The sequence below is a fragment of the Salarias fasciatus genome, chromosome 17 (assembly GCF_902148845.1).
Source record: "Salarias fasciatus chromosome 17, fSalaFa1.1, whole genome shotgun sequence".
NCBI lineage: Eukaryota > Metazoa > Chordata > Actinopteri > Blenniiformes > Blenniidae > Salarias > Salarias fasciatus.
Genome location: NC_043761.1, coordinates 12746441 through 12767170, shown reverse-complemented (window position 1 = coordinate 12767170; position 20730 = coordinate 12746441). Strand labels below are relative to the sequence as shown.

Sequence of the window (20730 nt, the reverse complement as noted above, 5' to 3'; positions counted from 1 at the left end):
TTAGTAAAGATTAACAGTGGGTCTTTATTCACTGATGAATTCCAATTGCTGTCCATGCTGCTGATATAGCCAATTGAATGTTGTGGTGAAGTTTAACACTGGGTTGCTGTTTACAAATAAATAAAAGGCGCTGTCCATGGTGCTGAAATAGCCAATCCACCATTGACGTGCAGAGTAGCAGTTGGTTACTGCAGACACCAACGTAACGACACACGTTTCAGGACGTTCATGAAACACATTCACAACCAAACGAGGAGAAAATAAACAACATTTGTATATTTTATATTGTATATATATATATATATATATATATATATATATATATATATATATATATATATATATATGATATTATATATAATATAATATTTCTGGAGGCTTTACCATGACTCCGTTCAGTCCCGGCTCTCCTGGATCTCCCTGGTAAACACACAGATAAATAAATATGATTCATGTAAAAAACCAGTTTCAGATAATGTTGAATTACTTTCTTACTTTCTGGCCAACTGGTCCTCGAGCTCCAAACCGTCCTAAAGCTCCTTTTGTGCCCGCATCTCCCTTTAAACCCTTTTTACAATTAAAAAAAAAAAGATAATTACCACAGAGTTTACCTTTTTTAACAGATTCTATGCACTGTAAGCCTTTCTCTTCCTGCGTCTGGCTTCATCACCTTGACTCCTGGAGGACCGTCTTCTCCTTTTTCTCCTTTATCTCCGTCAAACCCCGGAGGACCTCGCTCACCCTGAAGAAAAAACACTCGCTCAGTCCTTCACAGCTTTGTTAACTTGTGTTTACTTTAAGATCCACTTTCAAGATCTCACCGCATCGCCTTTAGAGCCCTTAAATCCCCGAGGCCCTTCGATCTGAAGAACACTCCCCTGGATTCAGGAATCAGATCATAAATGGAAGAAAGTGGATTTACACACGTGTTTCTGCAGCTTGAAATCAAGCACACTTGACTGAAGGAAACACTCTTTCCTTCACTGTTCATACAGCAGTTTAAACTGACAGGAAGACATAAAAAATAATAATTACCCTTTCTCCTCTGAGTCCAGGTAATCCACGATCTCCCTGGAAAGGATATTAACATTCAGGCCCAGTTTGCGAGTGTAATTATTTCCCCTCTTCTAACAGCGTCATCCATAAAGTGTCATCAAAGGACGCCGTGGACACAAACACCGCCGGGCGCGATAAACAAATCACACGGCGGCAACTCGGTCGTGACGCTTCGATAAACAAGCAAATATAAAACCGCGCCGACTGAAAAATGACAACCTGAACTCACTGACACGTCTAAAAGGAGGGGAGATTGCCTTCCGGGAGGAGCACGAGCTCGGATCTTCACATTTAAATGCCTTTCTTGACCTCTTCAGTCAGACATCGTGTCACACGGCTGACACACAAAACCATGACAGTGTGTGAGGAGATGAACACACCTAACAGTATCTAGTATCAATATATTGATCTCTACAGGGATGAAACATCCAAATAACAGCAAGTGTGACTCACCTTTTCACCTTTGTTGCCACGCAAGCCTTTTGGACCCTGAAGGAAAGAAAAGAATTGGTAAAATAAAAGTAAATTTAAAATTCCAGCAGATTAAATCATAGCAGGAACTTACTAAAGTCCCAGGAAGTCCTTTCACGCCCGGAGGGCCTCTTTCCCCCTGTGAACACCATCCTGATGTGACTGAGTGTCTTTTAGCAAAACCTTGAACGATGAGCATCGGGTATGATTTTCCCGGCCTGGAGTAAATAAATAAAAGGAGCTCACCCTTCTCCCTGGAAGGCCGACCATCCCCCTGGCACCGGGCTCACCTGGAGTACTGTCACCCTGAGTCCGTACCAGAAGGTTCAGTGAGATTTTGTCAGAATGTTTTTGATCCAAAAAAATCGAACAATGTCTGATATTCACGCACACCTTTTCCCCTTTTGCTCCAGGTAAGCCAGGAAGACCCTTCAACAGAAAAACAGAAACGTAATGAAGCAGAAAAAAATATGGTTAAGCTGTATTTAGGATTTGTAGAATAGAGACAGAAGAAGTGGGGAATATTTACACACCAGAGGTCCTGCCGCTCCTCGAGGTCCAGGAGCTCCTGATGACCCGCTCTTCCCTCTCTTACCCCGATCGCCCTGCGTCGACACAGCAGAAGCTTTCAGTGAATCCACTTTTTCTTTTCACATCATGTTGGGGTGTTTTCATCATGGCTTCAGATCTAAAACGAGCTTGTGTACTTCTCTGCCTGGTTCTCCGTGGTCCCCCGGGGGGCCTGGAAAGCCTGGAGAGCCTTGCATGCCGACGTTACCGGGGATTCCCTGAATGCCCTGAGCACCGGGTGGTCCCGGCTCACCTGGCTCACCCTGAGGGGATGTAATGAAACAGAATGAGAGATCAACGGTCACGGGCCAATCGCCTTCAGCTCCTCATTTACTTCTGATTAATTGTGTCTAAAGTCAATCAGTGTGGATGTTACAGGAAACTGGTGATTAATTCATTTAGTAAGGACACATAAAGTCAGTCTGAAGGGAGATAAACTCTACCTTCTGCCCAGGAGGCCCAGCTTGTCCCTCTGGTCCTCTGTAGCCAATGCCGGGTTCTCCCTGCAACACGAAGACCGACACATGGCTTCACAGTGACAGTCACCGAGAGGAAAAACTCAGGAACATGTTTACCTTTTGTCCTTTCTCACCAATTTCACCCTGGAAAGTGTGTAAAGCAATAGTCAGATGTGGCAGTTCATTAAACATTCCATCTACAGTAATGAGGAAGTAGATCAGTGTGAATATCAGAGGTCTGGACTTCAGGCAGGAGGAGTTCCCTCTGAGCTCTGAAGCCGTTTCCTGATGCAACATGGGTAAAAAGCAGGACAGCAGCCGTGATATTGCCATGAAGTGTTGGAGCGTTTCATGTGGCGACTGTCAGCCCCGCTTCGTGACGGTGGGATGATCACAATAATGCTTTTAATTGGTGTAATTAATGTGACGTCTATTAGAGACTCAGTAGAAAAACTAACTCTCCATACAGTCGTGATTATGATTCTGGGAGGACTAATTGTTCTATCTTTCAAGACATAATTGATCAAATTTCTAAAAAAAAAAAATGCCTACAATGGATTAATTCATTAAACAGCTTTTGTTTCACAGTTACGCTGATGACACACACTTGTATATATTAATACAAAGAAACTGTTTATTACATAAAAGGCTTGTCTAGGAATGCTTTAATGCTTTCTTTTTTTGAAAACCTGATTTTTCACCTTTGGTCCTGGTTTTCCACTTTCTCCAGGTTGTCCCTGTTACACACAAAAAAGCGAGTTAAATGAACTTTCCCTCTCTGCAGTCGTTCAAGATGCTCACTGTAAATAAACTCTAGAGTTTAGAGTTCTGCAGTCTCACCTTGAGGAAAAAATACTGTGGAGGATATGGATAGGGCGGTCCAGCTTCTTCATCATAACCCCCCGCTCGACTCCTCTCCATCTCCTCCCTCCTCCTTTCCCATTCCTCCCTCTCTCTCTCCAGGTCTTCCTCCCTCTCTCTCTCCTGGTCTTCCTCTCTCTCCTCCTCTGTTCTCTCTCTCTCCAGCTCCCTCTCCCTCTCCAGTTTCTTCCTCTCCAGCTCCAGCTCCCTCTCCCTCTCTCTCTCCAGCTCCTCTCTCTCCCTCTCCATCTCTAGCCTCTCCCTCTCTCTCTCCATCTCCAGATCCTCCTCCTCCTCCTCCTCCTCCCTGTCTCTTTCTCGATCCACGTCTTCCTCGGTCTCCCAGTCGTAGTCTCCACTCCCCTCCTCCTCATAGATTGGATCCGGGCCTGTTTCTGCATATTCCTCCACCTCCTCCACCTCTCCCACACCCTGTGTCTCTGTATGAATGTCTTTTTCTGGATGACTGTATGTCTCACTCTGTCTTCCTTCTTGCCACTGGCCTCTGGGAATTGTCTGAAGGCCAAGAATGTCTTGCTTTCTTTTCTAGAAAAACACAGTATATTACATAAAATCAGTGTATTTTTTAACCATCTTGTTTTTTTTTTTCTGTACATTAAATTTTCAGACTTACAATCCAGCTGTTGTAACCTTGAGCTCCAGAGGATGGATGCTAGAATAAATAAAACAGAATCTCCACTCAAAACAAACTCTAATATTACATTTTTAGAATTTATATGAATCGAACTTATCTGAAGCAAATATCTTGTGGAAACAATTACTTTATCTGCCTCTCTAAAGCGATTTCTTCCTCCTCCTGCACCTGGCATGAACACCTAAAATAAAAAGGTCAGCTTTGCGGTCATGTCAAGCCACCATATATATAACCCGTGCTCTACAAATTTAGATGCCACTTACCGTGGAGTCAGGCCACGGAGAGCCTCTTCTCACTCTGATCTGTGGTCGCGGTTCCTGTTAATTACCCGCCGAATGTTTATGAGCAGATTTGAATGCAGTGCAGAGGCGTGTGGATGTGAGTGATGAAAGAAAGACACAGACTTTCTGAGAAAGTGATTCAAAACGTCTTTTCTTTTTACTGAAGCACACATGCACAGGGAGGTTAAACCGTCGCAACAAAGAAAATTTCACCAGTGAAAAGAGTGCTTGACCTGGCTACATGGTTAATAGTACCGTTATATTCTGAATAATAACAAAGATTTGGTGTCAGAAACAGAAGCATTTCCATGTTTCAATAAATAAAAAGTTCATACAACGTGACACAAGACATTAGGACTTAAAATGACAAAGCTTGTAGCTGCATCAGTTACAGAGAAACATCTGTAATAAATAAATTATTTGCTGTAGACGAGTTATGTCAAGGCTACACTGGTGTTTCCACTGATGAATCAGAACACGAGGGTGACGTGACGTGTGGAAAAGACGTCCCCCGTCGTAGTGCTTCCCTATGAATGATTAGGACTGTAAAAGTCTCAGTCTCTTGGGAATTAAGAGACACCCTGTTTAAAAGAACGAGAGACAGAGACAGTATTAAGAGTAACTCTCTGGAAGTGCTTCTCACTAAATCAGCTTAAATCTGCTCATTTCCATTCAGACAAGCTTCAGAGGGATCATGCTGAATGCATGCTGCTCAAAAATGCAGTCCACGCTCATGCTTCGGTAATTGCGATGCCCTATTTCCATTCCCAGAGAATTCTCATTCGCCTTGTACAAACACTGTTTCGCACTGGTGAAATCTCAGTATAGGAAGCAGAAGGAAAGAGAAGCTTTGAGAGCACGATGCCAAGAGCTCATCCTGCATCACTCAAACTGATTTATTTTGCGCTTGAATTGATTTTATTCAAGCACCTGCCCGACACTTTCCAGCCCCCTTGTGTTAAATGAAAGAACGCTGCATTCGCAGGCATGCAGGGATCATTCAAGACTTAACGTAAAGCAGAAACCAAACTGTACCTCATCTGCTTCTTCTGTCGGGACGGGAGGTGTCGGCAGTGAAGAGTCATCCTGGTCGGGAGAGAGAAGGAGAGGTGACGATCGGTGAAAACGTGCAGATCGCGTTTCAAATGAACACCGACAAAGCCCTGTTCTCACCTGATCGACATCAGTCAGAGCTTGAGGTAGAGAAACTGCGGTTGTCAAAACTGCCTAAAAAACAAGAAGTGGCCTTAAACCGATTGTATGTGCTGTCGGTTGAAATGCAACGAAAAATGCCACAATTTTTTAACATTAAGAATATAAAATAACGCAGCTGATGAATAGTCACCATCAAACCTCCGAGAGATTATTATGTAAAGGAGGATCAGCCAGAGTTTGAGTCATCAAGACCTGAGGCAACATTTACATGCACCAATTTTTAATTCAACTGGTGTGTTAATATTAGACTTAAATTCTATATGAACACTATTTTGAACATGGAGCTACAAAAAGGTCAGGACTTCTTAGGAAGTCCAACAATAACCACATTTTTTGATACTATGAATACAAAATGATTAAAAAAAAAAAAAAAAAAAAAAAAAGATTCTCAGAAGTGGGAACACACTGAACTAGATCTTCAATCCCATAAAACGTTACAGGACCTTCCTGAGCTCAGCTCATCTTCATTTCTTGCTCCAGTGAATCATACTTTAATCTGCAGAATCTTAAATGCTTACGTTTTTATCCACTAGAAGAGAGGATTCATCTGTTTGGACTTCAACCTGCACCTGAAAAAAAAAACCCATCAAATGCATTTTATATTAAAAGTGAAGCATGATCTCAAACGTAGCCCGGCATTCTGTCTGAAGCAGATGTACCTCTTTGTACTCCCGCCTGGATTCAGAGACTGAGGGATCATCTGGGAAAAGTTCCTCCTGTTGAAGAAATAAAGTTGTAACTTCTAACAATTAGAAACATGACGGCTGTTGAGCAGAGAGAGGACGCGGCGTGCTGCAGTGACAAACTCATTAATTCCTAATAATTAAATCCGTCCACTGGGTGTGTCATTAATCGGCTCGGGACAGAGATACGTTTCTGTCCCCGGAGATCACGCTTCAAAACTAAAACCGATCAGGAGTTTGACAGGGTTGCTAACGAGGAGGCGCTCACTGCTGCAGATGTGACAACCACAGAAATGAAATGAAGCCTCCAGCAGAGCCTGGATTAGTCATTTATTGGCGGCAGCTGCCTACCTTGTACTCATAATCGTATTCTTCTCCTTCGGTGTTGGGAAACTCCTCCGCTTCTTCCTCCTCCCCATCTTCACTTGTCTTAAAGCAAATAAAGAAAAATGGCAGTTAATACAGAAAGGTAACGTCACAGGAAAATGGACGGACAGCAAAGCCAAGCAGTTACAAAGCGAGCCATTCATACAAAAGGACGCATGTAGCCACCACAGTAAAGCACGCTTTTAGTTAAATGAGCCGTAATTACCGGTTAATTCAGTTTGCTAAGCATCTTTATGTTTAATTTCAGTGAGAAAGCAGTAATATATGCACAGTTTATGGTATGTTAATGTGTCGTTAGAATCAGTATTGATGAGGCAGCCGTGTTAGTTTCGTGAGTCTGAACCCTACAAAGGACATTTACCAGGCGGTGTCTCTGCCTCTTATGTCGTCCTTTATTTCCTTTGCCCTGGTTAAGAAGTTCACAGTCAGAGAGGGAAAAACAAGGGAGAGAGAAAGAAAAGTTTCTCATGCCTCAGAAGTTGTTGATCTAATAAACTATGTTTGAAATGTTAAGAGAGATAAGAAGTTAATGGTTATAAAAAACAAAAACACCATTTAGTTCAGATGAGTGTTGTGGAAATTTACAAGGACACACCAGATTTTTTATTAAATGTTTCAGCTCAGCTGTTTTTAAATCGCTTCATCAATGGAATCTTAATATACAGAAAGTTTTCCAGGTTCTGGTTTAAATGTATCATTTTTTTTCATTCAGCACTTTGAATAATAAAGATACAGTTTTCCAGTGAAACAGGTGAGCTGAAACACAAAGGTATGATAATAATACATTATGGTGGACTCGTTGATTCTAGCTTTCTTATAAAAACTTTGTCTAATGTGAAAAAGTCAAAGCAGCTTTACTTTCCCACGTTCCCTGTTCTTCTTCTTTGGTCCTGAAAACTTCACCGACTCTTCCTGTGTGAGGAGAACAGTCTCCACCACAGACTCAGGAAGCCCTGAAACCGTCTGACACACACATTCACACGACAACAATCTCAATTAAAGCCTTATAAACGCTCAAAATGCATGTTTGTTTTTAAGTGTTTACCTCCTTGGTCGATGTGTGGCTGAAAGTGGAGTTGCTCCCAGTCCGATTAGTTTTCTTTATCGTGTTGAACTTCGGCTCTCCTTTCAGATTGGTGACGGCCAATAAGGAAGGATCCTCCGCTGTCTCATTTAATGGGTCCTTCACGTCACAACAATGAAAAAGATGAACACAGTTGAACACAGGGTAATTATTTTCATCTTTACAGCACAGATCTTAAATATTTGGTGAATGCGACACTCGGAGATACAGGATAAAACGTACAGCTGTCAGAGATTTAGGAAGCTGGCCATTTAAATCCTCCTCCACGGTGTCCATTTCAGACAGCGACTGACTGCTGAGATCGAACTTTAAAGAACTCTGGAGAGAAAACACAATCATGAGACGAGGACGAGGAGTTCAGATCATACTGTGACCAATCAATATCGTATCAAAGAGTAACTTCTAGTTCAACCTGGACTCTCTAATGTTTGACACATGATGAGATAACACTGAACGGTCTTTTGAATCCATCAAGGATGAACTTGTTAATTAGAATATACAGAAACCCCAGCGTTCACGTACTGCGCCGTCAGAGATGACGTTGGAGGTGTGTGTTTCTGCGCTGTCTTTCACTTTCTTGGAGGTGGCGAGCACGTGCAGCAGCTCCTCGATCCCGTCCTGCAGCAGCCTGTCGATCAGAGCTTTCAGCAAAGGCAGCTGAACAACAGAAAACAAAAAGATTTTCACTATCAAACCCCAGCGCTGGTAAAGATTCTGTAAACTTCAGGATTCGCTGTCTGAACTCACCCTGATCCCGTAGGCCTCAAACATGACTTCGATGTCCTAAAGAAGAGGAAATGTTTGTTCAGAGAGTTAAAACAGCACGATGCGTCCCAGAGGGAGGATTTGTTATTTCCAGTGTTCAACCTTCATCTCCAGAGACTTCCCAGGCGTTCCAGCGACGCCCTGCAGAAACGTGACAGCAGGTGGAGTGATAATAACGTTGCTATTTTCATTTCTACTGCACTGTTTTTTTTAGATTTAACTGTATTTTACCTTCTCTCCTCTCTGGCCTCTTTCTCCTTTATCACCCTGACAACAAAAAAAAAGAAAAATGAGCGACCATGTCAATGATTTTCTGTTTTTTTTAAGAACTCAGCTTCAGTTTCAGTGTCGGGTTCATCTTACCTTTGCTCCTGGAGAACCCTAAGCACACAGAAACAGAGGAGCGACACATTTGAACATGCATTTATGATGCATGGCATGAAGCTTGCTGTATCTCTCTGCAGATATAACGGCACGACGCGCGGCGTCCCACAAACATAAAGCTCCGGAGTCACTATTGTTGACTGATGACTCAGATTCTGTGCAGGCGATTTGGGAATTCAGCCACGCAAAAAGCTGGAATGATGTGCCGTTATTTGATCGCTATAAACAAGCCAGGAACGCGCTGATTTTCGGTATTAAACTCACAGTGGCTCCTGGAGGACCCATCGGAAGCGGGAACGCTTGTCGGATCTCGTCAACGGTGGCGCCCTGAGAGCAAATCCACATAAAATCAAAGTGTCGTTTAAGTCCAAGTGGACCTGTTTGATGTTCACAAAACGGAAATGAGCCAAACTGATACTGATGACGGGTTTAACTACGAGAGCACTGCTTTGAAAATAGATCAGAAATGTAATCCTTCTGCATCAGGAGAGCATTTTTACCTCTGAAGTGACGAGAACCTGCTGACCAGGCAGACCTGGAGGTCCTGGTTCCCCTTTACTCCCATCTTTACCCTGAAAATCAGAAAAGGGATGAGTAATCTCTGACAATTACAGATTTTATGTGTGACATTCAGAAACACTTACATTCTCACCAGCGTCTCCTTTTTCACCCTGAAAGTAAAAGTAAAGTTTATATATGAATTTAAAAAAAAAAGGCTTCATGAAAAGTTTGATTTGATTGACCTTTATGCCGTCGTCGCCTTTTGGGCCTTTTTCTCCCTGTGGAAAGAAAACTGCATTTATATTCAACAATTATAAAATAAGGATCAGTCACGGAGGACAGTGGAATAAAAATCGTCCTCACATCTTTTCCCGTCAGTCCCCGTTTCCCATCAATCCCCGGTCTTCCCTGCAGAGACGACACGACACAAACGGCCAGTGACTAAATACATTCAGACACACGGGCTCGGATTGTGGAGGCAGTGTGACTCAGACAGACACTCACAGGACTCCCCGGTAAGCCCGGCATCCCCGCGATCCCCACTCGGCCCAGATCTCCTTTCTCGCCCTTCTGCTCACAAACGTTTACATCTTGAATTCATTATTCCTCATTCTGTTTTATTAAACTTTTATAATTTTATATAAAACACTCACCGAACCAGGTTGTCCCTTTTGACCCTGGTCACCCTGTGGACGTGTGAACATGCAAATATTCCAAGATAATCAATCTAATTTAAATCAAAACCTGTTTTTCCTTAAACTGAGAAACATGTTGTGTGACCGTGCTTCACCTTAATCCCTGGTTTTCCTGGTAAACCGTCAAGTCCGTCTCTTCCTGCACCGTCCTGCAGAGCAAAACGTTTCATATTTCACCCACTTCTTTATTATTCTTTTTGTTGAGATTCATCCAAACCAAGCAGAGCAAATTTGAAAATATTAAAACAAGTACCCGAGATGATCCTGGTAATCCAGGTTTCCCTTCTGGACCCTGGAAAAAAGACAAAGATCAGAGAGGATGGGTTGTGGTTAAAGTGAATTGTAAGTGTGGTTGAACCAGATTGAAACGGCTAAACTGCAACACACTCATTCTGTATGACGCTGTATTTCCAGATGGTGGATTTTCTTGGGTTATGAACCCAAAACCATTTTATATTCCAGGGATTATTTTAGTTCCATACTCACTCTTGGTCCAGGAAGACCAGTTTCTCCTCTCAGACCAGGCTGACCCGGCTCTCCTGGATCACCCTGTAAGAAAAAAAAAATAAACAGAATAAAACAGATTGAAACAATCCCTGAAAATTCTTTTCTATACTCTTATTTATTTTACCTTAATTGTTCTGGTCAAGACGTTGTTGTCGACGCCAATCTGGGTGAAGAAATCAAACCGAAACTTAGCTTGCCGACCAGCCGATGGAGGGAAAAACTACTTATTTTCCTTTCGTTTTAAAAACACGCGTCACTTGAAACGTGGCTGAACTGATTTATTAACAGATTTACTGACCTGTGCTCCGGGAGGTCCAGGCTTCCCCTTTATGGCAGAATGAACAAAAAGAAGAGAGACAAAGATGATTCCAAGATGCAATCGGGATTCAGCCAAGCAGGAGAATCGGTGCGAGAGGCGAACTTACCGGCTCTCCTTTGTCCCCTTTATTCCCACCAATACCCTTCAGATCCGAAAGAAAACAACAAAAATCAGTTAATTACAAAGCCGCGTAGTTATTTACCAAAAAAAAATACTCCTTCAGTTCATTTGCGTGATTATTTCAGTGAACTTACGGGCAGGCCGGAGATCCCGGTGCCCCCCTTCTCTCCAGGGTCTCCTGGTCTTCCTGGTAATCCCAGCGGACCCTGAACAGTCACGACGGGAGAACTGACCACCTGCTTTTCACGTTAAATTTACGAATCAAACTGATCTATTTTTTTCCTCAAAATATTCACAGCACAAAGATCTAAAATCAGAATATCTGATCAAACTGAGTCTATAATGCCTCTCAATCACATTACTGATAGATTTCCTTCCAAAGGACATTATAAAAGGGCAGTTAAAGCAAAACTGAAAACCAAAATTCAAAATGATGAAATATGCAGTAAAACTAGAACCATCAAAGAAAGCAAACAGGTTTGAACCAGTGTGTTTTCATGAAATGTGAAGGATTCAGATCAAATGTTATCGATCTGCGAGTGAAAACTTCTGATGTCTGGAGGCATTTCAGGGGCCGAAGGCAGAAAGACTGAAGACTCGGGACCGCATGTGGTCAAATATGAGTGTGTGAGTGTGTGTGCAGACCATGGGGTTGTCTCTCCTCAACTACATTCAAAGCTGCTAAAGAAACAGAATAAATGGATGATTTTTGAAAGAAATACCCTTATTCCTCTGTCGCCAGGTTCTCCAGCTGGTCCTTGTTCCCCCTGTGAGTGGATTAAAATAGGTGAGAATCGTTTCAATGATTTGAGAAGCGACGCGTGATTCTGGACACGACGAGGCCGAGTCAGTCAGTCAGGCGAAATGGCAAAAAAAAAAAAAAAAATCAGATTGTACCTTTGATCCTGTCTCTCCTTTAGCCCCAGGTGTACCCTACACACACACACACACACACACACACACGAACACACACACGATCCATAACGTCACCAGTAGCCACATGATCAGCGCACAAAACCTATGGATAAATCAGCACATCATTCTCCTGAGCTTCGCCCGAAGCGTCGTCATATTTTCAAAATAAAAGTCCCAAGAGAAAAAGCAAACGTGAGCCACGCCTCGCTATGAGACCGGCTTAAATCATTTCTGGAACAACCACTCAGGATTTACTTACATCTTTACCTCTTAATCCTGGATCTCCCGGAGTGCCGGGGGGGCCGGCGCTTCCTTTGTCTCCTTTGAAGCCGTCGAGCCCCTGAACCCAGAGACACAGCGATTATTGATTATTGATGATTGATTATTGACATCGACAGACTGATTATGATCCTGGAAAACAATCTCAGCTAGTTATTCGTCACTCGGGTGACGGATTAAATGAAATGAAGCGCTGAGGGCTGACCTTGGGTCCCGGTTTTCCAGATAAACCGACGTTTCCCTGAAGGACACACACAACCCAATCACAACACAATCATTTACGAAACACACAACAGAAATCAACCACCGCTTCCTGCCTCTCCAGGATAACAAGAGGAGGAGTAAATGACCCACCCGCTCGCCGTTTTCTCCTTTCGGTCCCGGTTGTCCAGGAATCCCAAATCCGGGACTACCCTATAACCCATGGCAAGGCAGCACGGCCATATTAGAACATTAGAAATGACTCCAGACAAAATAATGAAGATTATTTCTCACTATTAACCTTCTCTCCTTTGGCTCCTTGCGATCCCTTTACTCCCTGTGGGCCTGTTGGACCAACTGGACCAACGTCGCCCTGTCACACACACATTAACACACACACACACACACACACACACACACACACACACACACACACACACACACACACACGGGGATTAAAGTGAACCCGTCCAATCCGCCATTCAGCCCCTCTGGAAAGGTTAATGAGAGAAAATCTTAATAGCATTTGATAAACAGACCCAGAGGATTGAGTCTGAGCGTCAACAACCCAAACAATTAATTAAAAATGTTTCTGTGGGGTAAAAAAATAAATAACATGAAGGGAAACACTTCCCGCCGGCGCGCTGGCTTTTACAGCGCGAGTTAAGATAAATGCTCACGAATAACTTTGACGCGGACGTCAGTGTGAGACAAAACATTCTGTCACTGCAGAATTCCAAAGTTCAAGAAGTTTATATATATATTTTTTATGTCAGTTTATCCATATGGAATCCTGCCCATTTTATTGAGAGTAAATTCAGGTGACATGAAAAATGCTTTGCCTCTGGCTTTGCCTCTTGCAGGAAGGTTGTCGGTTCAACTCCGGTGAGGTTTTACTAATACCTCAAAAAAAGAAAAACTTTTCCGTTCTTCAGTCAAGAATCTCTGAAGAAAAAAAAAGTACAAGGTCTAGATTTTTGAATGCGTGTTTTATTTTAATAAAGTTGCAGTGTGCAAATTTGATGTAATGACACTCTTCCCCATTTGGTGGCAGTAATGAGTCCAAATTTGGAAGCATCAACAACCAGTAGAAAAGGTGGAATTGTGCATGAATTTGTATTGACTATTATCTGGTTTATTCAGGGTTAAATTGTGCTGTGCATGGCAAGAAAAGAGATTTGGGCTGAATTTTAAGAAGGTTTTACAAGAATATCTCTCAAAATGTTACAATATTTTAGTTATCATGGCAAAAAGACTGTCATACAAAAAAAAATTCTAATTGTTTCTTATTGTATAGCAAGAAAAACTAACCCTCTTCTTGAACATTCTTCTAAAAATAACTATACTTTCCTCAAGAGAGTGGATGTGTTCCAATAGACTGAAACAATCTGAGGTGAAAACAGAAATGAGGACTCACCCTGGCTCCCTTTTTCCCAGTTGGTCCAAGAATCTGTAGTGAAACAGAACCGGAGCTCAGAGCGGAGCAACAGGTGACCGAATCTAAGAACAAAGTGAGGGAGTGTTTCTTACACCCTTCGCTGGATCACCGGGAACTCCTCTCGGACCTTCATCTCCTTTCAAACCAATGGGTCCCGTCAGTCCCTACAGAAAGAAAGAAGGAAAAATTAAAAACCCCAAACCTGTTTTTATTTGGCTTCCAACAAATGAAAACTGATCTCTCTTGTTTTGTTTTATTGAGCCACCTGGAGATGATCGTTCTTCGTGATAACCACTTTCAAGCCGCAGCTTCAAATTAAAAACCACTGAAGCAGGAAAAATCCCGACAAAGCGTGGCTCACAATCAAAGGAAATCATCTCCATCTCTGATAGAGCGCCGACTGAACAATGTTACTCTGCATCATGTTAATTTATCACCTGCTTAGAGATTACAAGACACATACTATGGAGCATTTTGTGTACAGTTTGCTAGTTTACAAGCAAATATGGATCAATATTCTCTTATTTTGTGAGGAAAACTGAATTTAATTTGCCAAGGTGAACATGCTGGTTGAGGTAAGGCATTATGAAATGACCTGAAGGCACAAAATATGAAATATTTGCCAGAATATTTCTATTTCATAAGCTGTAAGGGTCACTCACTGTGGGTCCTTGAGGGCCCATCGGTCCCGTCGCTCCTTGGTTTCCCTAAAAATGAAAAAATAAATACTATTATGATGAAAAACACGTCTGCACATTAACTCACATTCAGCTTTTTTCTTTTTATATATATTATATAATGTCATCAGCTTCACCTTTAGCTGAATGGTACAGATTAATTCTCTTCATCATACTAACTGTGTGATAAATGGACTATTTCCAGTCTAATAAAAGACTGAATGAATCTCTCTGTAGCTGAACTCACTTTTTCGCCTTGCTCTCCTTTCAATCCCTTTTTCCCCTGCAGGTGAGAATAAATCGGTTACTCCCGATCCTTTCATCAGCGGATCTCACACAGCATTCGGTCTGAGTTAGAACAGCTTTGATTTAATTTCTGGTCTTAATTCACATGTTTTAGAGACTCAGAGTAATGATAAAATACAAACCCGCGGTCCAGCGACTCCCTGGACACCCTGGTCTCCACGCTCGCCCTATAAAGAGGAAGTTACACACACAAAATAAACTCTTCAGGTCAATAACACGCCACAATCACTAAAAAAACATTAAAAAAAATCCATTTTTATTCATACCTTTAGGCCAACAGGTCCTATTAAGCCCATATTACCCTGCAAAAAGAAAGGTTCCGACACATATCGGTCGTTCATTCTAAATCTCAGAACAGACGATCACAGCTTCAGAGCTTCTGAATTAATCTATAATTTTAATTTATCGTTTTACCTTCTCTCCCGGTTCCCCGCGAAGACCTTGAATACCTTGTACACCAATTCCCTCTTCACCCTGAGAAGAAGACGAACTCATGACACCGCGCCACACATAAACTTTGACATGCACATATTTTAAGTTCACTAGTTAAAGTGCAAAAAGCCTGTTTTTTTTTTTTTTTTGTTTGCTTGCTACCTTGTTTCCCTTCTGGCCTGGTGATCCCGGCACGCCATCGATGCCAATGGGACCAGGCAGGCCTGCAATGCCCTGCAATAATTTATAATAATGTTCATACGTGAGCAAAAAGAAACTACTTGGATTTTTATGTCAAAGTCAAGTTTTAACAATAATCATGACTTTAGATTTCTTGACTTACATCTCTTCCTTGTTCTCCTTTGTCTCCTTTTGACCCGGCTTTCCCACGTAAACCCTTTCAACAATCAAGAAAATTATAAAAACACACACGTACAAACATATAAACAACAAAAAAACTACTCTTTTAAACAGAGCTAAACATCAAGTTCAGCAACTTTGAAAATTGGCATCAGGTTAAAAAAAAAGAATTAAAAAGTCCACAGCCTTCTGCTCTTACTTTCTCTCCCGGTTCTCCAGGATCTCCCTGCAAAACATGAGAGCAGCTGCTTCATCGTGTCGACGTCACTTCAAATTTAAATCTCTGAAGTCACGTTACGTACCAGAAAAACATAAATAAAGGATTACATAATAAAAGACAGGCTTGTGTTACCTTGACCGATATCCCAGGTGACCCTGGTGGTCCCGGCTGGCCAGGTCGGCCTGGAGCTCCGTTAACCCCCGGTACACCAGAAGGTCCCTGAGGACCCTGTAACACACATTATGCAGTGTGTATTGTTCAAAAATTCAGGTTTAAATGTTAATTTAAAAAAAAAAAAAAGACTTTTTGGGGACTTACTGAAGATCCGGGCTCTCCTTTTCGTCCAGGCACAAAGTTTGCATCCGGACCGGCGATGACGTACCCCGGCTCCCCCTGAAGGGAAACAGTGACGGACTGAGATCCTCGAACACGGGCAGCTCTGCTGTCGGCTGCATGTGAACCACCGAAGGCAGACTTACTCTTTCTCCTCTCTGCCCCTTCGGACCAGTGAGTCCAGGAAGACCCTGCAGTGGAAAAGAGTGTAATTTTAAAAGACCAGGAAAAAGTGGAATCACTTCATCTGCACGTCTGATCGCACAAAGATAAAGAAAAGAGTTAAAAGGTTCGGAGTGCCTGATCAGAACTGTTTTCCTACCATGTCACCCGGAACACCTGGAGGCCCCTAAACAAAAAAAGAAACACACACACAGTCAGTAATGTCGCTCTGAGATTCAGGATCAGGTCGTCTGAGGTTTGGATTTTTCTGGCTGTAGTTACTCGTTGGCCAGCAGAACCCGGGGGTCCCGTTCTTCCTGGTCGCCCCGGTAACCCCGGCACGCCGTCTGTTCCAGGAGACCCCTGTGGAAAAAGAAGACAACACAGTTCACAAAACACAGCACATTTTGGAGTTTGTAGAGGATTTAATGTAATCCTACATAGAATGATTGATGTTAACTGTAAAAGATGCTCTGATTAAAGTAAAACAGTGAAGTGGATGGCGTTACCTTCTCGCCTGGTTCTCCTTTGGAAGACGTGAACGGATCAAACTGTCCAGGACTTTGCCTGAATCTCTGTATCAATAAAGAAAAACAAAATCCCACTGTTACATCCAAATGTTTTTTTAATTGGAAGTAAATTAAGTATATCTGACAAAGTAGAAAGAAAACATGAATGAAAAAGAAGAGATAAAACCTACCAGACCTCCAAGACCAAATCCATCTCCCTGAGGAAATGAAAGATCGTGGAATAAAACAAAACCGTTTCAGCGTTTTCTATTATGAAGTCTTTCTGCACAAATCAACTCACCTTCTCCCCTTTCTGGCCCTGCAAGAGCAGATAAGAGTCACATTAACAATCTGCTGGCTAATTCGATAATTCAGTTGTATGTTTTTTGTTAATCTGAATATGTTTTTGCGCCAACCTTCACACACTGGCCAGCACAGGGACCCTGAGGCTTCAGCGTCTCCTCTGGATCCTCGGTCGGAGTGTCCAACTGAGTATCCTACAAATGAAAGACAAAAAAAACATGCAGTCATGTCCTCTACTGCTGAGGGTTTAAATTAGAAACAGCAGACATAATCTAGTTCATCCCATTTGTCTCACCTCGTCGTTGAGCTTGTACTCAGAGAGGAGCTCCTCGCTACAGATGCTGTTGATAAAGTCTCTCTCGACGGACGGGAAGTCATCGAATGTCGGCGAGAAGAAAATGTTCTTGTAGCTGGTGGGAGCCGCGATCTTGTTCAGCTCCTCCATGTCCGCATTGGAAACTCCAACCGCCAGGACGCTGACGCCTGCAGAGAGAAACGCCTTCGGAACGGATCTGCCATCGTCTCATTAAAGGTGAGGTTCACGTTCATCAGAACTGACCCAAAGCACGGGCGATTCTTGAGGGTGGCACCACGTTATCCTGGGCCCTGCCGTCTGTGATCAGAACCAGAACGTGGGCCACGTTCGGCCTCATGCCCAGAGACTCCTGGAACAGCTCCTGCAGAACGTAGCTGATGCCTTTTCCTGTGGAGAGCAAATCAAGGCAGTTCCACGACACTCGGATAAGTCAGCTGAAGTCATTAGAGTACTGCTCTACATCATTCAGAACACTGGAACCAAAATACTTTACATAAAAATCATTTTTTTGAAAAAGGAAATAGTTAAAATAGGGCTCAATAAAAAAAATGTACAATAAAAAACTAGCTCACAAAGTAAAACGCTGTTGTGGATTTGGCCTCTTTAAGCTTAAAATACACCCAGAAAAGAGGGAATCTCACACCTCAATGGCAGCATGAAGAACAGCACTTTCCATCAGCACGCCAGCCGCCGGAGCAGCTTACAACCGAAGCCATGTTAAAGTAGCCGTGAAATAAAAGGGTTCAAACAGACAAAGCTCTGCTTTCGTCTCACTGACCTGTTTTGGTGTTGCCGCCCACGTAGCGTAGCGCTCTCAGAGCTCGGAGCATTGAGTTTCTGTCCTTGAAGTCGCTCAAACGGAACTCAATTCGAGGCTCGTCACTGTAATGAACCACGGCTATCTGAGATGAGATTGACAGAGGAGATGCAACATCAACACCAGAACACACGGTCGCTCACTTCCCAAACCACTGATCCGTTACCGCCACACGATACTAACGCAACACAAGAGGAACGGAGCTTTCGGCTAACCTGTGTGGCCTGTGGACCAATGACAGGGAAGTACGTGGCCACTCGGAAGATGAACTCCTTCATCTTGATGAAGTTGTTGGCGCCGATACTTGAGGACTCGTCAACCAAGAATACGATGTCTGCTTTGGCTTTTCCACACACTGCGAAAACAGGACAGAAACATACAAATCAAGACCTAGAACATGATAACCTGTAGGAGACAGTGTGTCTGTAATACCTGGTTGCGATGGAGCTGCTGCGTCGACATTGGACGTGGTTTTCCGGAGGTGTGTGACAGCCGCTCTGTCCTCGGTGACACGAGGCGGAGCTGGAGGCTTCCTGGTGGTGAAGGATCCGGTTGGCGGCACGGCGATGGGGTGTCGAGTGGTCCTGGAGGCCGTCTGAGCGGCGGTGGTGTTGATGACGGCGGCGGCGGTCGTGATTTGCGGGGGAAGCGGGGCCACGGTGACCGGCACAGGCTGGACTGTTCCCGCAGGAGGATCCGGCCCCACTGCGAAGCACACAGCCGTAATGTAGGTGATCATAGTTCTTTAAAGCGTGTGTTCAACTTGTCGACTGGATAACTGAGAAGGTGGAATGAAGACTTACATATTCTCTGATACACTGTGCTGACGGGTCCCTCCACTTCTCCATACAAAGGTCTGATGGTGAAAATATACGTTCTGCCATACAGGAGCTCTCTGATCTTGTAAGAGGAGAAACCAGGGCCCAGAATCTCGGTTTTAGTCTCCAACACTGAGAAGACACAAAGGTGTGATTATTCAAAGATGGAATTAGGAGGCTGTCCTTTCACTAATCAGTTTATCAGCTTCAGGTTCGCTTCACATGAGGCTCATTTCCAAACTTAATGCTTGAGCTCCTCAGACTAGATTTAAATTTGCCTTCATGCTGGTGCGGTTAACCGCTGACCTGAGATATGCCTCCAGGAGAGGAGGTATCCGGACACACCGGCCACACGCGTCCAGTTGAGAACAGTGCTGCTGTCCGTCGTGTTCAGAACAGCAAATCCTTCCACTTTTGGAAGATCCACTGAAACGCGCAAAGAAAAACCCCTGAATATGAATTATAACATAAACAAAAACAAAACACAAAGTCTTGAACTTGGTGATTATTAATGAGAGCGGCTGAGCAGGTGGATACAAGGTATTTCTGATGACTGACACTTGTGATCAGATACAGGTTTTATACGGTTCCTCGCTGTCGGCAGGACTCACAGGTTCGCGCTGTGACCAGGACGGCACTCCCTTCCCTGTCGCCCACCACGGCCGACACCTGGATCTTATAGGCCGAGCTCTCACGCAGGTTACGAATGGTGAAGGTGGAGGAGGACGCAGACACAACCTGGGACTTCTCTTTACCTCCTGGCAACATGGAGCAATTAAATCCAGACGATTAGTGACGACGAGGGACAAACAACATTACTGTACTGTATTTGATGACTTATTGGGTAAATGTTAAAGCATAACTCAGAGCTTTCCATTTGTGTGATTCTTACCATTAAAGGGGATCCAGGAGATTTTATACCCAGAAGCCCCTGGGGTTTTCCTCCATGAAAGTGTGAAGGAATTCACCCCGATGTCCACAACCTTCACCTCCCTCACCGCCTGGACGGGCTCCGAGTCGGAGACTTCAGCTAAGGAATGATGTTAACACAATTTATCATTCTGATCAATTGCTTCAATAAAAACCCAAACATTGATCTAAAGAATGAAGAAACTTTCTGAGCTGAGCTGCTGTGACCTGATCCGCACAGCCTATCATTTCACCGTGTAATAAACGTGGCGGTTGGAGGTTGGTGTAACAGACTAACTTTGACAGTGACGGTGATAAAATGATAGTAGCCCTGCCGACTTTCACTCTGTGACGTGTCGTACGAGTGACAGCGACAAGATCTGCGGTTAGACCGGGAAGACCGAAGTGCAAGACTTGTCAGTCAAGAGAAGGGAGCAGCGGGCTGCAGCGACACAGGGTGAACTCTTACATTTCTTTCTTCTTAATCAGAAATTCTGATGAAAAATTGTAAATAAATTCAGATCTACTTCAGTTGTATACCTGTAATCTGAGATAAGGAGATTTCTGGTCCCTCCGAGTTCCCATACACTGCACAAATGGTGATTTTGTAGTTGGACTTTGGGTTCAATTCTTTGATGCGATGGTAGAGGACACTGCGTTCCAGGTAATGCGACTGTGGTTTGCTATTATCTGCAAGAATGCAAACACATATAATTATCAAAC

General features: G+C 43.3%; 1 protein-coding gene across 1 annotated transcript in view; it reads right to left on the bottom strand.

Annotated features, from left to right (window-relative positions):
• The window catches only part of col7a1l (collagen type VII alpha 1-like), a 35672-nt gene that overhangs the window by 4660 nt on the left and 10282 nt on the right, over positions 1-20730 (bottom strand). Inside the window, exons 15-96 of the mRNA XM_030114053.1 lie at positions 20548-20697; positions 19991-20128; positions 19710-19856; positions 19405-19524; positions 19084-19230; positions 18713-18985; positions 18496-18635; positions 18242-18365; positions 17707-17850; positions 17443-17630; positions 17261-17341; positions 17146-17163; positions 17036-17062; positions 16845-16910; positions 16618-16698; positions 16496-16522; positions 16320-16364; positions 16159-16233; positions 15973-16068; positions 15820-15846; positions 15604-15657; positions 15423-15494; positions 15243-15302; positions 15095-15130; positions 14951-14995; positions 14770-14805; positions 14508-14552; positions 13938-14009; positions 13825-13857; positions 12709-12780; positions 12561-12620; positions 12412-12447; positions 12187-12267; positions 11910-11945; positions 11735-11779; positions 11147-11218; positions 10999-11034; positions 10872-10898; positions 10698-10736; positions 10553-10615; positions 10320-10358; positions 10162-10215; positions 10025-10057; positions 9876-9941; positions 9735-9779; positions 9614-9649; positions 9515-9541; positions 9371-9442; positions 9135-9197; positions 8850-8867; positions 8718-8753; positions 8589-8627; positions 8469-8504; positions 8244-8378; positions 7944-8039; positions 7683-7820; positions 7496-7600; positions 6999-7043; positions 6602-6679; positions 6227-6283; positions 6086-6136; positions 5526-5579; positions 5388-5438; positions 4335-4388; positions 4199-4252; positions 4051-4089; positions 3744-3962; positions 3396-3512; positions 3257-3292; positions 2673-2699; positions 2541-2600; positions 2235-2360; positions 2061-2132; positions 1921-1956; positions 1774-1833; positions 1622-1666; positions 1510-1545; positions 1036-1071; positions 822-878; positions 671-742; positions 496-567; positions 385-420 (exon numbers count right to left, since the gene is read on the bottom strand). Of these exons, the coding sequence (XP_029969913.1) occupies positions 385-420; positions 496-567; positions 671-742; positions 822-878; positions 1036-1071; positions 1510-1545; positions 1622-1666; positions 1774-1833; positions 1921-1956; positions 2061-2132; positions 2235-2360; positions 2541-2600; positions 2673-2699; positions 3257-3292; positions 3396-3512; positions 3744-3962; positions 4051-4089; positions 4199-4252; positions 4335-4388; positions 5388-5438; positions 5526-5579; positions 6086-6136; positions 6227-6283; positions 6602-6679; positions 6999-7043; positions 7496-7600; positions 7683-7820; positions 7944-8039; positions 8244-8378; positions 8469-8504; positions 8589-8627; positions 8718-8753; positions 8850-8867; positions 9135-9197; positions 9371-9442; positions 9515-9541; positions 9614-9649; positions 9735-9779; positions 9876-9941; positions 10025-10057; positions 10162-10215; positions 10320-10358; positions 10553-10615; positions 10698-10736; positions 10872-10898; positions 10999-11034; positions 11147-11218; positions 11735-11779; positions 11910-11945; positions 12187-12267; positions 12412-12447; positions 12561-12620; positions 12709-12780; positions 13825-13857; positions 13938-14009; positions 14508-14552; positions 14770-14805; positions 14951-14995; positions 15095-15130; positions 15243-15302; positions 15423-15494; positions 15604-15657; positions 15820-15846; positions 15973-16068; positions 16159-16233; positions 16320-16364; positions 16496-16522; positions 16618-16698; positions 16845-16910; positions 17036-17062; positions 17146-17163; positions 17261-17341; positions 17443-17630; positions 17707-17850; positions 18242-18365; positions 18496-18635; positions 18713-18985; positions 19084-19230; positions 19405-19524; positions 19710-19856; positions 19991-20128; positions 20548-20697 (5762 nt within the window). The remainder of the gene's footprint in view (positions 1-384; positions 421-495; positions 568-670; positions 743-821; positions 879-1035; positions 1072-1509; positions 1546-1621; positions 1667-1773; positions 1834-1920; positions 1957-2060; positions 2133-2234; positions 2361-2540; positions 2601-2672; positions 2700-3256; positions 3293-3395; positions 3513-3743; positions 3963-4050; positions 4090-4198; positions 4253-4334; positions 4389-5387; positions 5439-5525; positions 5580-6085; positions 6137-6226; positions 6284-6601; positions 6680-6998; positions 7044-7495; positions 7601-7682; positions 7821-7943; positions 8040-8243; positions 8379-8468; positions 8505-8588; positions 8628-8717; positions 8754-8849; positions 8868-9134; positions 9198-9370; positions 9443-9514; positions 9542-9613; positions 9650-9734; positions 9780-9875; positions 9942-10024; positions 10058-10161; positions 10216-10319; positions 10359-10552; positions 10616-10697; positions 10737-10871; positions 10899-10998; positions 11035-11146; positions 11219-11734; positions 11780-11909; positions 11946-12186; positions 12268-12411; positions 12448-12560; positions 12621-12708; positions 12781-13824; positions 13858-13937; positions 14010-14507; positions 14553-14769; positions 14806-14950; positions 14996-15094; positions 15131-15242; positions 15303-15422; positions 15495-15603; positions 15658-15819; positions 15847-15972; positions 16069-16158; positions 16234-16319; positions 16365-16495; positions 16523-16617; positions 16699-16844; positions 16911-17035; positions 17063-17145; positions 17164-17260; positions 17342-17442; positions 17631-17706; positions 17851-18241; positions 18366-18495; positions 18636-18712; positions 18986-19083; positions 19231-19404; positions 19525-19709; positions 19857-19990; positions 20129-20547; positions 20698-20730) is intronic.